Genomic DNA, 14,130 nt, shown 5'->3' on the forward strand with positions numbered 1-14,130 from the left:
TCAGAAACGGCAGCACAGCAGGGATTTCGCACACTCATCTTGTTCTGAAACATTTGTAATTAACATCCACCCTCCCCTCGCACAGCCCCACCGCCAAACTCAAACTGTCCCCCATCCTTTCACAATCCCAATACGAAGATTTAACGTCCTCAAACGARTTTTCAGGTCTGCGCGTGTGGTTTGATTTGCTTTAATGCTTCAATTTAAATGTTGGCAGAAGAAAACGGATTTTACAAAATCAGATTTTATTAGGTTGAACAGCTGACAGGAAATGTGACAATCTTAGCATTTCCATGACAAGAGAATATTACATCAGAGTCTCCATTGAAATCCTGTACAAATAACATTTAAGCAAAGGAAACTCTTCACAGATTAACGCTGCCGTAGAACAAGTCATCGGAGAACAAAACCAAAAGTTGAGCTTCGACTTCTCGAAGCGGAGGACGCCGCTGCAGCACACGCAGACCGTCTCAGTACTGAGTGTATCCCTTGGACGTGAGTTTGGCAATAATACGCTCCAACTGTCTCTTTGCTTCGCACTGAGGGAAGTTACTCATCTCGTAGTACTGCGGGGCAATTTCCACCAGCCTAGGAGAGAAAAGCGAGCAAACAGTCACAAAATTGTCTCCGCTGTTTACTTGTGGGAGAAAGACACTTCTTCCATATTCACGGGGTGACTACCGGAGCAAGCACAACAAATTTGGTACATAATTGTACGAGGTCGCCGAGGGGAGCGGGGGGGCTGCTGTTTGACTGATTGCACCTTCACTGATGTGGCTGGTGTCAGAAGTTTTGGAAGTTAACTAGCTGAGTATCTTACAGGTCTGTGACTGTTGGCGACTACTGAACGGCAACATATCTCCAAAATGTTTTAAAACATCAGAGGGTTCTTCTTAATGATAAATACTGGATAACAATTGGTAAAAATTGGTCCAAATCTGCTTATTTAAAAGTGTGTTAAATTACAGCTAATACAGCTAGCTGTCAAGGACAAAATAAACCTAGCTAAGAGGAACATGGTCTGGTGAGAAAAGAAATTRTGTACATGGCCAAGAATAGTTTTGTAAGCAGAGAACATGGGAAAAAAATGGCCAATTGTTTTGCAATAATGAGTCAACAGGGGCTTACGTACTGCACCGATCTTCATCCTAAAAATGCGCAAATTAATGTGTGACGTAATTTACTTTGCAACACAAATGGACAAAAACACAAAGCTCGTGCTACTTTGATCAAGAGAAGATGGAAAGCTGAGAGAATAGTATAAACAGCAAGGCAAAATACAGCAGAAAAGTACCAAAGTACCAGACTATCCAGCAGTATGATGCTGAAGAGGCGAGGGCAAGACGACATAGAATGGCAAGCTAATGGCAGCTAATGTTATTAGCTTGTTGTTGCTTGCCTTCATTATAGCTGCTATCTAGACTTTGTGAAAGATTGAGACTTGTTTGAACAAATTGAATAGTCTATCTGTGGTAACTTTATTTTTGATATTTAAATATTTTTAGATGATGTATCGCCTCCAGAGACTKTCGATCTGGGTCTTCGACCAAAGCTCACACTGGTGGGATGATATAGTTCTAGGATTCACCGATGCACAATGGGTCCAGAACTTTCAGGCATCTGTGTAAATATATAAGTCCTAAGTACTTAAGTAGTAAGTCTTAAAGGGATCCATGATTAGTTGTAACATTAGACTTTATTTAATAAACATAAATTTTAACTGTAAAATAAAGACTGTAAAAATACTGTAGGATGTTTAGTCGTTATAATTTTTAAACTAAAAGTTAAAAAATATATTACACGGACGGGGCCATTTTATTTACACACAAAGCATTCTGGGGAAATGATGATGTGGATAGGTCATCGGTGCGAGGCTGCTAGCGAGCTATATCCACCCTGAAGGTTAATCTTGGACAATATCTGACGATCTACTTTTAAATGAAACCAGAGAGCGTTGACAGAGAGGAGAAGGTAGAAATGACTCAGCCTGTAGCTGAAAATATAGATGGAGGACAACAGAGCTGCTTCATGGAAGAAGAACCTCAGCTTAGCCTGTTAGCTTTAGCGTTAGCCCCAWTGCTATCACCATATATATGTATTAGCTCAGCGCTACACATTCTCCTCTCGTCACTGAGGTCCTCCATCCATATGACAGAGAGGGGAACGCAAAAATGACTCAGTCTGCAACTGAAAATATGGATGGAGGACCTCAGTTTAGCTTGTTTGTCGCGCTAGCACCAAGCTAATACATATAAGGCAATATAGCATCAGTGTCAGCCCAAAGGCTAACAGGTTAAGCTGAGGTTCTTCTTCCATGAAGCAGCTCTGTTGTCCTCCATCCACACTTCTCCTCTCTGTCAACGCTCTCTGGTTTCATTTCAAAGAGTCGATCATCAGATATTGTCCAAGATTAACCTTCAGGGTGGATATAGCTCGCTAGCAGCCTCTCACCAAGGACCTATCCACGTCTTCATTAACCCAGAATGCTTTGAGTGTAAATAAAATGGCTCTGTCCGTGTTAAAATATATATTTAAAAATTTACAAAACTAAACAGCCTACAGTATTTTTACAGTCTTTATTTTACAGTTAAAATATATGTTTATCAAATAAAGTCTAACGTTACAACTAATCAGGGATCCCTTTAATAAAAAGCTCTCTTAGTGAACACCAGACTAGTGGAGTACAGTAGTCGCTGGAAGATGACTCATCTCTGTACCTGCCCCTGCAACCAATGGATCAATCAATGGGTGACTTCTAATCGGCTGGATGGTCCGGCCTGATTAGAACCACAGCTCTTGAGATCCCAGAAATCGGGGAGGACCTGAACCATAAGGGCTGCTGCAAAAACGCAGAACCCGGGCTAGAATCCAGGCCGGGCTGTGCAAAAACACCAAATTTTAAGCCACCAGTTACCAACAGTCACCACCATGTGAGGTAGTACCTCAAAAAGTGAAATCAATTGACAAAAGTGATTGGTGCACCTTTAGCTATTATTGAGTTTTGTAGCCAAAAGAATCTTTAAATCTTTATAGTATTTTAATAATAAATAATCTGCACGGATATTAGTTAAACTTCAAGTTGCTCATCTTTCAAACGCACCATTCCGGTTTGGCGTCTGTGCACGTTCGGATGTAGTTCTTGGTGGTGAGAACAAACTCATTGTAGAGCACCCACTCAGGTTTGTGGTCCAGCACGGTGGAGGGGTGAAGCTGGACCACTTGGTTGTCCTTCACCGTCAGGTAATGGCCCGTACGCTCCAGGTGAGCTACCTGTTTACAAAACAAAACTAAACATCAGGAACAAACACAGTGAAGAATACTCGAGGACAAAAACCGGTCCTCTTTTGATGCTTGGTTGAATCTGTTAATAGAAAAATCTGGGAATTCTAAAAACTGTGATGAAAAAGTCGTACTCTAGACAAATGTTTAAGAGGCCAGAGAGTGATTTTCTTCCATTTAATCTGCACACACTCTGTGGGGCAGAGGCAGCGGCGGCCGTGATTAAACAAGGCAATCAGTCTCAATAAAGGACTTTCCAAACAAAGACGTGATACCAAACACCGAACGCTTGAACACGAGCTGCAAATTTGTCTCCAAGATAAAGGTTAATGTTGACAAATATTTCAATATTAACACCATAATTCAACTTGTCAGGTTGCTTGTTTCAGGTGGCCCCGAAAAAGGCTTTTTACAAAACGACCATTTGTTTCCTGAGCGAGAGACAAATTAATCTGATTTCTCGCTATGTGTTTAAAACAAACCGGTGCTGTGTGTGTTTATTTGTGTGTGTTTCAAAAGGCAATTCCCAACTCCATTTTCAGTAAGTAGAAAATAGTTCTGCAAATACAATAGATCTCAGATTAACAGTGACTGAATTAACTCAAGAGTGAAAAGTGACTGAAAAACAAAGTAGAAACTAAAAGAGTTTCTGGCTTGCCTCTAGGAGTGGGATTTTTTTAAACAGTCTTGGGCATTTCGGTAATTTTGGCTACCAACATACAAATTGGCTGAGTTATGCTCAATTCTGCCTTTTATCTATGGCAACCATATTGGATTTTTTTGTTTTCAATATGTGACGAAGCTTATTCTCAGCTAGCACCACACCAAATTTCAACCTAATATGTCTAAAAAGGTGAGTTATGGTCTTCCATGTYGCATCGTCAAAATGACATTTGGTTCATGAGGCTATTTGTTAAACGTCCTTCTGTACACTTCAACTAGCAAGAGACGGTGTCATAAATCTCTACAACTTATATTTTGTTGGCTGAAAGGTTTTGGAACAAYGGCTTTAAGAATCCCAGAAAGACCCCTGATCAATGACCTGCATGAAAAAGCCGGTGACCAGGGCTCGCCGGATGTTGAGGTAATAKTCGTTGCTGCTGAAGTCGGTGCTCCTCCTTGGCAAGTTGAATCGATCCATGATCCTCGACAGCTGCTGCCGAACGTTGTCMGCAGACATCAACGAGCGGTAGTTGACAAAGTTATCGTAGCACCACTGATTGGATTCATGGTCTGCGTGGAACACAGGAACAACTTAGGGTTAATTTTGGATGGATTTACAAAACGGGTTCACAGATATTGAAGCTGTGTAAAATGTCAATAAAAACAAAATGCCGTGATTTACACACCTATTAATCTGTGTATGGTTTGTTCTTTAGTTTTTACATTTTACAATAAAACAAAAAAAGTGAATAACCAGGGTGGTTTTTTTTACTTTTGAGTTTTTGTAGTTATAAAAACAGCAAAAATTTAAAAAGGCTACTTTTTTCCCATTTTAATGGTTAAAGCTTTTTATTTTTTTGGCGCACCATTTGGGAACTTCTGGTGGAACTGGAAATCAAGGCCTGAACTCCTAGTGTGTTACGTCTTCATTTCTCATACCTCTCATTGACAGCTGATGATTTTACAGTGAACAAAATTACTTTAATATTCCAAACCACAGGTGTAATTTGTGGAGAGGTTAGGGGATTATGACCCCCCCAACCAACAAAATGACATAATTTGGTTTAACACAATAGAAAATAACTGGTTAAATAGACAGATGCAATGGTTTTGTAGTCCTTAGGAAACTTTGACCTGATTWAAAAATTTATGATGTGTACATTWAAGCATAAATGCTGAAAATGACATGCAGGGTTTTAGAGCATAAMCCCCCAATGGTAGACCTAAAGTTATGCCCTTGTTCCAAATTATGTAGAATAGGGTTCAAGTGCAGACAATATCATTAGGAACAGTTTCTGTTTTTAAGCAGTCTTCCAGCCCCTTTAAACTCTACTTTTTTGGCAWCTTCTGTCATTCACGGTATTGCTACAAAATAAAACAACCCTAACCCTATACCCTATTTTTGGTTTAGATAGCTGAAGCAAAAATCAAACACTGTGGATGTCTAAAACGCGGTTTTCATTTTGTGATTTTATTTTGAATGGAAAAACCAAAGACAGGACCATMCATGGATTCCTAACTCATGTTTTAAAATTTTAAACAAGGTAGTTTTGAAGATGGYGACAGCAATGCTAATGAGTTTTTGGAGGGAAATGCCCCATTCTAGCTGCTCAACAGCCCTGGGTCTTTTTGCGGCCTGAGGGTCTGAAGATTATGAGCATCCAGTATTGACTTCAGTCTTGTTCTTTGCGCACAGAGATTTCTCCTTGGAATCTCTAGATGATATTTTCAGCTGCAGATGATGGGGTATTAAAAGTTTTCCAAAATTGTTCCACTATTTTTAGGTTTTTTTCCAGATGMATTCAACCTCTCTAAAATACTGTTTCTATACACATTCTTCTTACTAAACTGTTGCTAGTCAACCTAATTAATTGTACAAAGTTCCTCCAGCTGTTTTCTACTGTCGCAGCTTTTTGTTGCTGCCATCAAATTCAAAATTACCTGTGTATAAAAAAATGTTTCATTTCACAGCGTAAAGAAATTGGTTTATGAAACTTGAAAAACTTTTCAAATCGTGTTTTTATTTCCATTTTACACAACATTCCAGCCTTTTTTTTTAGATTGGTCCAACTTTGAAGCAAATCACAAGCATCAAGGGATAACTCACTTTGTTTAAAGGCGTGGTAAATGTTGAGCAGWGTCAGGTGGTCCCCGTCGATGTGGGAGAAGCGCATCTTGGCCTCGTCAGCCACCTTCTTGGCCTCCGTGGGTCGGACGAAGCACTGCGGGACTAAACAAGGTTGGTATAGGCCCCAACACAGCCGCCCACAGGGATAAGTTAAGCAAATCCCACAGAGAGGAACAAGGCCTCAGCTGAAGAGAGGCACAGAGCACTTCACAGGGCACGTGTTGATGGAGGGAAATGGGTGATGGGTGGGGGGTGGGGGGGGGAGAAGAGAGGGAGGATGGGATCCAAAACAAGTGCTCCAAGTGACCTGATACAGTAACGGTAAAATTCATGAGTCCCCTTTTCTTAGCTCTCCCCGAGTTGCTTAACTTGCGCCTTTAATGGATAAAAGCTGTGTTTATCGAGCCTCGTGGTGCCGTGACAGCACCGTTCTTCAGGTGCGCTGCGGCTGCTTACTTTAATGAACTCAGCGAAAACCTTCCATCCTGAAAACACCTGATTTAAGTGCACGCCACGTCCAAGCAGCTAGTTAAATCCATTTCCCTCCTCCAACCTCCCCCTGCTCTCAAAGACCCTCGCGCTCCCCCTTCAAAGACGTCAAGATTCATCTCAATGAGCAGCATTCTGCTTTGGCAAGCCCAAAGTGCAATTACTGCCATAGCATGCTGGTTCTGCTCCAGCTACACCTATACATTTTGTTCAGACGTGTATTTTTTACCCCCACCCCCTTCTCACAAACAGCTGACACCACTGACTTCATACTCTACTTGCCTTGTAGTTAAGTTCTGGTAGGCACACATGTATTCAAAGTATATTAATACAATAGTTACAGCTTGTAACAGGTTGAAATGTGCTTCAAGGAGCTTCTTTAAAATCCCAATTTTAGCACATAACGTTAAAGACCTATTCTTTTTTAGCGTACTAATGGGGATGATGCTCAACTACYACCACACTAAGTTTAATTCTAATTATCTCATTATCTGTACATTTGGCTGAGTTWGAGACTGGGTTAGCTAAAGTAAATTAGCTGTGGCGGCCACAATGACTACAAAACATGTACATGTACATTTATCTTACAAACAGTATACATTAGGGATGGCTCTCAGATACTATCACACTAAATTTTAGCTCCATGTTTGTAAAATTGATTGAGTAAGAGTCTTTTTTAGTTCCTTAGCTGTGGCGGCCATCTTTAATGGGGTTAACTCAAAGGCTGTGTCTCAATTCAGGGGCTGCCTCCTCCTGAGTGCGCACTTATCGGCTTCATACGTCGCTGTTCGTGGGCTCCTGCTCATGCTTTCTAATKTCCCTCTGGGATCAGTAAAGTATTTTTTAATTTGAACTGAATTTGATGAATGTGGCCCACAAAATCCTGAAAATGGAGGCTGCCTATGAGTATCTTTCCTGGCCGAGGATATCCCAGGATTCATTGTGCCGTCAGCAAACTAAACAGGAAAATGAAGATGGCAGAGTTTTCTTTTKCTTTTTTTAYTAAGTCAGTGTAGTTTGGAAATTCATCATGGATCGAAGAATTTGTTTTTTAATATTCGTTAGCAACTTAGCCTACATGGATTGCGAACGATGTGGCCTACAGCAGTGGTCTCCAACCAGTAGCTCGTGAGCTCATTTAAAGTAACTCTTCAGTTATCAAAAATTAGGAGAAGCAAAATTTAATTTGTCACTGGCCAAACAAATTTCACTCCAGGTGACCCCTACACTTTCATTTAATTCCAATCAATCTATCGATGTCCCTTCCCCATGGTTGCCAATCAAACAGTTTAGTGCTCAGTATGGTTGTTTGGCATTCGTTATAGCACACACCTTTCATATCCCCTTGAGACACACAGAGCTCCTGGGAAACCCCTTCTGCTGTGGTGTATGTYACAGCACAGGGTTTCTTCCTGCTGGAGTCTACATGTTTTTGTGCAAAACAAGCTTATTGCTAACTAAACTAAACTAAACTAGCTCTTGGACAATTTCATTTTGTGAAAGTAGCTCTTAAGCAAAAAAAGGTTGGAGACCCCCTGGCCTACAGTACATGGGCCACAGTCTAGGTAGGGTGTTTTCTTCAAAGGACCCGGCCTACCCCCAAAGACCGGAAGAAAATGGCAGTGAATTTGGACGGTCTAGCCTTCAGGTTTATATCCTTTATATCTGACAAGAATAATATTGAAAAGCATGTCTACGTAGATGATAAAAGTCTAACAACACAACCACTTTTGTACCTCCAGACTTTTATTTAAAAATGTACTCCTGTCTCTTCGTACGCCATTACAAACACAAAAAATCTCCCGGTTGGCTCAAATGCATCTTGGGATACAGTGGTCTAAGAATGATACAACGGATCCGTCCATCAAATCAGGGGAAAAAGAGGATGCATTTGTGTGTCACATTCTGAGAAGCCTTTGAATTTGGACAGCCTTCAGCGCATCGCTTTGACGTATTTGGCCTTTGAAAGACACAGCCCCTAAATTTGGACACAACCACAATATTAATAAGTTGTGCTCAGTCCCGATCCTCGAGGGCCACTAACGTGCAGGATTTGGAGGTTYCTCTAATCAAACACAGTGGGTCAGAATGARMGAGTGATTAACAGGCTTCTGCAAAACATGAAGAGGTAATTTAATCACTGAATCAGGTGTGTTGGAGGGAAAACAAGTAAAACATGCAGGGTAGWGRGCCTYGAGGACCAGGATTGGACACACCTGTTGACGTAGATTAAATGATTATTTTTAGAAAGTTTCATTAAAATGTATTCACTGGTTAATGAGATAATTTGCTACACAGAGAAAACAAATGAAATAAAGTAAAAAAAAAAAAGCTCTGCATGTTTCCTCTGAGCTCTCTCTCATCACAGTAAATGGAGCAGCAGCTCAGACCCACGCAGCGGGCCGGCCCTGAGCATTACCTGACAACATGGCAGTGATGGAGAGGACCTCGTTGGAACAGTTGAAATCGCAGCTGGCGATGACCATCTTGGCTAGCTGGGGGTCCAGGGGGAACTCTGCCATCATGGAGCCCAGCTCGGTCAGGTCACCGTCGTCGTTCAGCGCTGCCAGGTAGTTCAGCAGCTCGAGGGCTCGCATCAGGGTCTCTGGGGCTGAGGGAGGGGTCGATGGGGAGGGGTGGACAGAATTGGAGCGATGGGTTGTTAAAGTGTTCCAAGGCCAGGAGCAAAGGAAAAAAAAAACCACACAGGTGGTAAATCTGGACGATTTGCAAAACTGTCATTCTTAAAATAACATCATTTGAGCAGTAGAACCTGGAACCGTTTTACACACATTAATGCCAGATTTGATTAAAACTTAAATGATCAAGCGTCTAGAATCCTTTGAATCAATGCAAATGGCCCACTGTCTATCATGGYAGAGTTTAAAACAAAGTTTATCTCTTATACATAAATTAAATTTTAACCGTTTTTCTCAAGCTTTGAAAATAATGAGATTTTGCCAGATGTGTTGGCTCTTGGAGTAAGTGTTGACGATGACTCTCAGCTACTACCACAACAAATTTTAGCTCAATCTCTCTCAAACTGATAGTTATAGGTATTTTTAGAATAGCTAAAGTCAATTAGCTGTTGTAGCTTTAAATTTGAATAACTAGATGTACGTCAAATGATTACTTTGTAAGACTTTTATTAAAATATGTCATCCAAAATGGATTGTGAGTTCAGTAAACAACCTGATTGACCAACTGAGTGTTGATTAAAAGAAAATTTTTAAAAAAAGAGAGGAAAAAAGGCAGTAAAAGACATCCATCACCTGCCGTACGTGGAGTTTAATGGAAGACAAATGCTTGTTAAGGAACGACACAAACACTCAAAGCGAGGCAGTTGGCAGCTTTGATGGAAGGCGGCGTGAGGCGAATAGAAACGAGGCGGCTCTCTCTACGTGAAGGCCAGAGTCAATGCCGGACAAGCGACGCGGCGGAGAAGCAATCATGGCAGAGCTCATTTTTCATCCGCGACTCAGGCGATCCTAAACAACTAATGTAATTACAGGGGAACTTTCTACTTAATGCCTCAACACAAAAGGCTTCCACCGTTTGGTTAAAAGATTTTCCTCCAGATGCAATTATTGACCTTTGGCTCCGCAGAGCTGAAGCCTAATGACCAGTTGCATGTTAACTGAAAATTAGCTTCAAGCAGCAGCTTTGCTACACGCTCGCTTTCATTTCAAGTGCTTCCAACACACACACACACTGAAAAAAAAAGGAAAAAATTCAATTTAAAACAGCAGGGAGGTATTTCTTATGATTAACAAATATTGATTTGGGGCATCAAAGCTACTTTTTACTTACTAACTCCAATGACTTGAGTGTGGCTGAACAAAAGGTGAAAATCTGATTTCAAAGTATAGCTAGCGTGATGAACCAGCGTGGAAATTCAATCTGTACCGACTCATCAGAAAGTAAGTATCGACTGCCTCAACGTGCAAAATCCGATATATTAACCCAGAGACAAATCAATGAGGCAAAAGGCTAAAGGTACTTTGGTTTCGAAAAGGTACTTTTTGGAAATGTCACAAGAAAAATGAATCCCACCCAGCCACATGCTTGGGTAAATTGATACCGATTTCTTCTGCAGTTTTTTGTTTGATTCACTGCTGCTTCTGTGTTTTATGATTAACTTGTTTAGATCCCAGGCTTGGGAACTATGTTGCAAATATTATCTTCCCTGTTGCAGAAAGGTATTTAAACAAAATAGGTTTGAAGAAACAGAGTTTATTTTTGACTAGACTGATGAACCGAAGGCTAGTCCAAGATCAAAATGGTTGGACCAAGAATAACTTTGTTCATCCTCATAATTTTCATAGTGGCTCTAGCAGACAATAACTATAAACCTTGCCATCTTTTTCACATTACACAGTGTTTGAACAAATTTCAGTAAAAAAACAACAAATTAAGAATTGTAGGTCTAAAGCAGGGTTTTGCAATATCTAAAATTTTTGTCAATCATTTGTCAATCCATTCATCTTCTACCACTTAACCATAGTGGGGTCATGGAGGCAACAGGTCTAGGAGAGAAATCCAGACATCCCTCTCCCCAGTGACACTCTTCAGCTCATCCTGGAGGACCTGAGGGTGTTCCCAGAGGATACATTATGCCTCTAGCGAGCCCTGGGTCTTCCCCAGGGCCTCATACCAGTGGGATGTACCCGTAACACCTCTAAAGGGAGGCGTTCAAGAGACATCCTAATCATGTGAACCACCTCAACTGGCTCCGTTCGATGTGGAGGAGCAGAGGCTCTACTCCGAGCTTCCCCTGGATGACGGAGCTCCTCACCCTGTCTTTAAGGCTGAGCCTGACCACCCTACGCTTTATTCCAAGATCTCGTTCTTTCTGTCAGGATCCATGCCTCATGACCACAGGTGAGGGTTGGAACGTAAACTGAGAGCTTTGCCTTTCAACTCAGCTCTTATTTCATCACGACCGACCAAAGCAACGGCCTCGTTACTGCGGTTGAGGCCCCAATCCGTCGATCCATCTCCTGCTCCATCCTGCTATCACTAGTAAACAAGGCACCCAGATACTTAAACTCATTCACTTGAGGCCGATGCACCAACACGGAGAGAGCATTCCACCCTTTTACAGTTGAGAACCATGGCCTCAGACTTAGAGGAACTGACTCTCATGCAGCCACTTCACACTCAGTTGCGAACCGCCCCAGTGCAAGCTGAAGATCTTGGTCCAAAGACACCAACAGACAGACCGTATCATTCACATATAGCAGAGATGAGACCCTGTGGTTCCCAAACTAAACACCCTCCTCTCCAAGACTGCACCTTGAGATCCTGTCCTGTCGACAATCGATCAGGGCCTCTCTTCCAACACCCTGGAGTAAACTTTCCTAGAGATGGTGAGAAATAAATTTTCAATATTATAAAAAAATATAATCAATTCTCTTAGTTGTTTTTGTTGTTTTGCTCTATAGAGTCACACACCTTCAACATGACCGCTTCCTCTAACAATAGCCTTTGACAAAGCACATAAAACGTGTTCCCCTGTTAATAGACGGTATAAAACTTGTCCGACTTAAAGCAGACTTCATCTGTTGCACCCAACAAGCTCCAGCATCCAGACAGTGAAGATAAAACCATCTGCCACCACTGGATCAAATAAATAAAAAGGTAATCTTCCTCGTTTTTTTTTTCTTCCCCTGAACCCCACTATTCCCAGTTAAGACTCCGCAGACAAGGCCAATCCCATATGTTGATGTATCTCGTTGCGTTTTGTGAGAAATGTGATGGAAGCATTGGAGGTCAGTCACGTTTCGCTGAAGGAATATAAAGGGAAGGCAATTGCTGAGGTGATAGTGCTGCTATTGATGTAACCAATTTCATTCTCCAAATGGCGATTGCCACAGTGGACGGGGAGAGATGGGTTTAATCTCAGAGGTGAGATGAAAACTATATTATGGTGAGAAAAGAGGAGGAGGGAGAGAGGGAGGTTAAGAGTACGGAAAGGAGGGAGGTTTCTTTTTGAAAATGTCAAAAAACARCAATTTCCCCAAAAACACCTTAATCTGGTGTCTAAATTAGACAAAAAAAAACCCCACAGATCTAATTAATGAAGTCAGATTTTCACTTTGAATATGTTCTGTTTTAGATTCATGTAGCTCTATTAAAAGTATAAATAAATCTCCTCATCTTTTAAGGCGTAGCATCATCATCTGACACGAACACCACTCATTTAACAGACAATATTAGTGGCATTTCGATGATTTTTCTTGAGTCTAAAGAGCTGCTGCTCGACCTTCTTCCTCTGTGTTGCAGAGACCCTCAGGTACCGCTCTGCTGGAGCGYGCTCAGGCTCAGGCATGGAAGGACAACTTGGCTGAACACCGATGGCACTGCTGGAGAGCGAGCCTCCCTGCCGAGGCRTGCTCATTTAGAGACAAGCTGCACAAACACAGGAAAACTAGACCTCGTGGGACAACTTTTCCAAAACTATTCTCTGTAAATCTTTAGGTTTTGCCCTAAAGTTTGTTTAGGCGCTTTGTTTTCTATGCCTTGGCTTTATATAAATGCATCCTGTTAACGACTCTTTTACTGTTTATAGGTTTATTTGTCTAATCACATGATATTTTATTCTTCCATACGTTTTTCGACATATATCTCATTCCACAATTTTTGTGTCAATTCAACAATTTCTATATTGAAACTTTCAGCTCCTTCACTCTAAAAATGAAATGTTGGATTTACTTAACCATGTTATGTTACCTGGTTCCACTTAACTGAGTTGAGTGAATTCAAAGCAACATACTCATGTTCTTTGACTAAAAAATTGGTATATTGCTTTGAATTTACTCAACTCAGTTAAGTGGAACCAGGTAACATAACATGGTTAAGTAAATCCAACATTTCATTTTTTTTACAGTGTTTGGGACAATCTTGCTACAACTTTTGGTACATCAGCAACTTATACTGTTTGACGTAAAGTATTTAGCTTTTTTGCCAAGTATATCTCATTTCAAATGGAACAGTTTTTAACATCCTTAAAACCCTTCAAAATGTTCATAATTATTTACTGTACTTTAAAACTAGTCAGTTAGTTTAGTTGTGCTTTTTTAACTCCTTTGTACTAATTTCAGCTTCTTTCGGCTTCTATTTGGCTGATTTTAGCTTTTTTATCTATCAATCTGACATTTTCTGCTGTTACCTGCTAATTTAGATATTTTGTGCTTCTTTTAGCTTCTTTCTGCTAATTTCAGTTTTTTTCTGTGTGTGTTTTTAGCTAATTTGAGAATTTTTCAGCTAAATATACCTTTCTGTGTTCATTTCAACTTCTTACTGCTTAATTCAACAACTGTGATCTTTCCATTTATTTGTGCTAATTTCAGCTACTTCTTAGTCATTTTAGGCTAGTTTAAGCAATTTTAACCAGTGGTTTATAGTAACTAAGTACAACTTTGTTACAGTACTTAAGTCAGTTTTTTGAGGAGTTTTAATTCTACTAATTATTTTTCTAAATCGCTACTTTTACTTTTATTTAGTTACATTGTACAGCTAAAAATGATACTTTTACTTCTTTACATTGAAAATTAACACCTAGTTACTTG

At 40.6% G+C, this 14,130-nt stretch overlaps 1 protein-coding gene across 2 annotated transcripts in view; it reads right to left on the reverse strand.

The window, feature by feature from the left end:
• Window positions 1-228: 228 nt before the first annotated feature.
• dhx15 (DEAH (Asp-Glu-Ala-His) box helicase 15) overlaps window positions 229-14,130 on the reverse strand; it is a 44,709-nt gene continuing 30,807 nt past the window's right edge. The window contains exons 10-14 of one of the 2 annotated variants that reach the window (XM_014004376.1): window positions 8,979-9,170; window positions 6,050-6,172; window positions 4,322-4,512; window positions 3,101-3,270; window positions 229-588 (exon numbers count right to left, since the gene is read on the reverse strand). In XM_014004376.1, the coding sequence (XP_013859830.1) occupies window positions 471-588; window positions 3,101-3,270; window positions 4,322-4,512; window positions 6,050-6,172; window positions 8,979-9,170 (794 nt within the window). In that variant the 3' untranslated portion in view covers window positions 229-470. The remainder of the gene's footprint in view (window positions 589-3,100; window positions 3,271-4,321; window positions 4,513-6,049; window positions 6,173-8,978; window positions 9,171-14,130) is intronic. The other variant, XM_014004377.1, reaches the window with a different exon arrangement.

Source organism: Austrofundulus limnaeus, unplaced genomic scaffold (genome assembly GCF_001266775.1).
Source record: "Austrofundulus limnaeus strain Quisiro unplaced genomic scaffold, Austrofundulus_limnaeus-1.0 Scaffold23, whole genome shotgun sequence".
NCBI classification, from domain to species: Eukaryota; Metazoa; Chordata; class Actinopteri; order Cyprinodontiformes; family Rivulidae; genus Austrofundulus; species Austrofundulus limnaeus.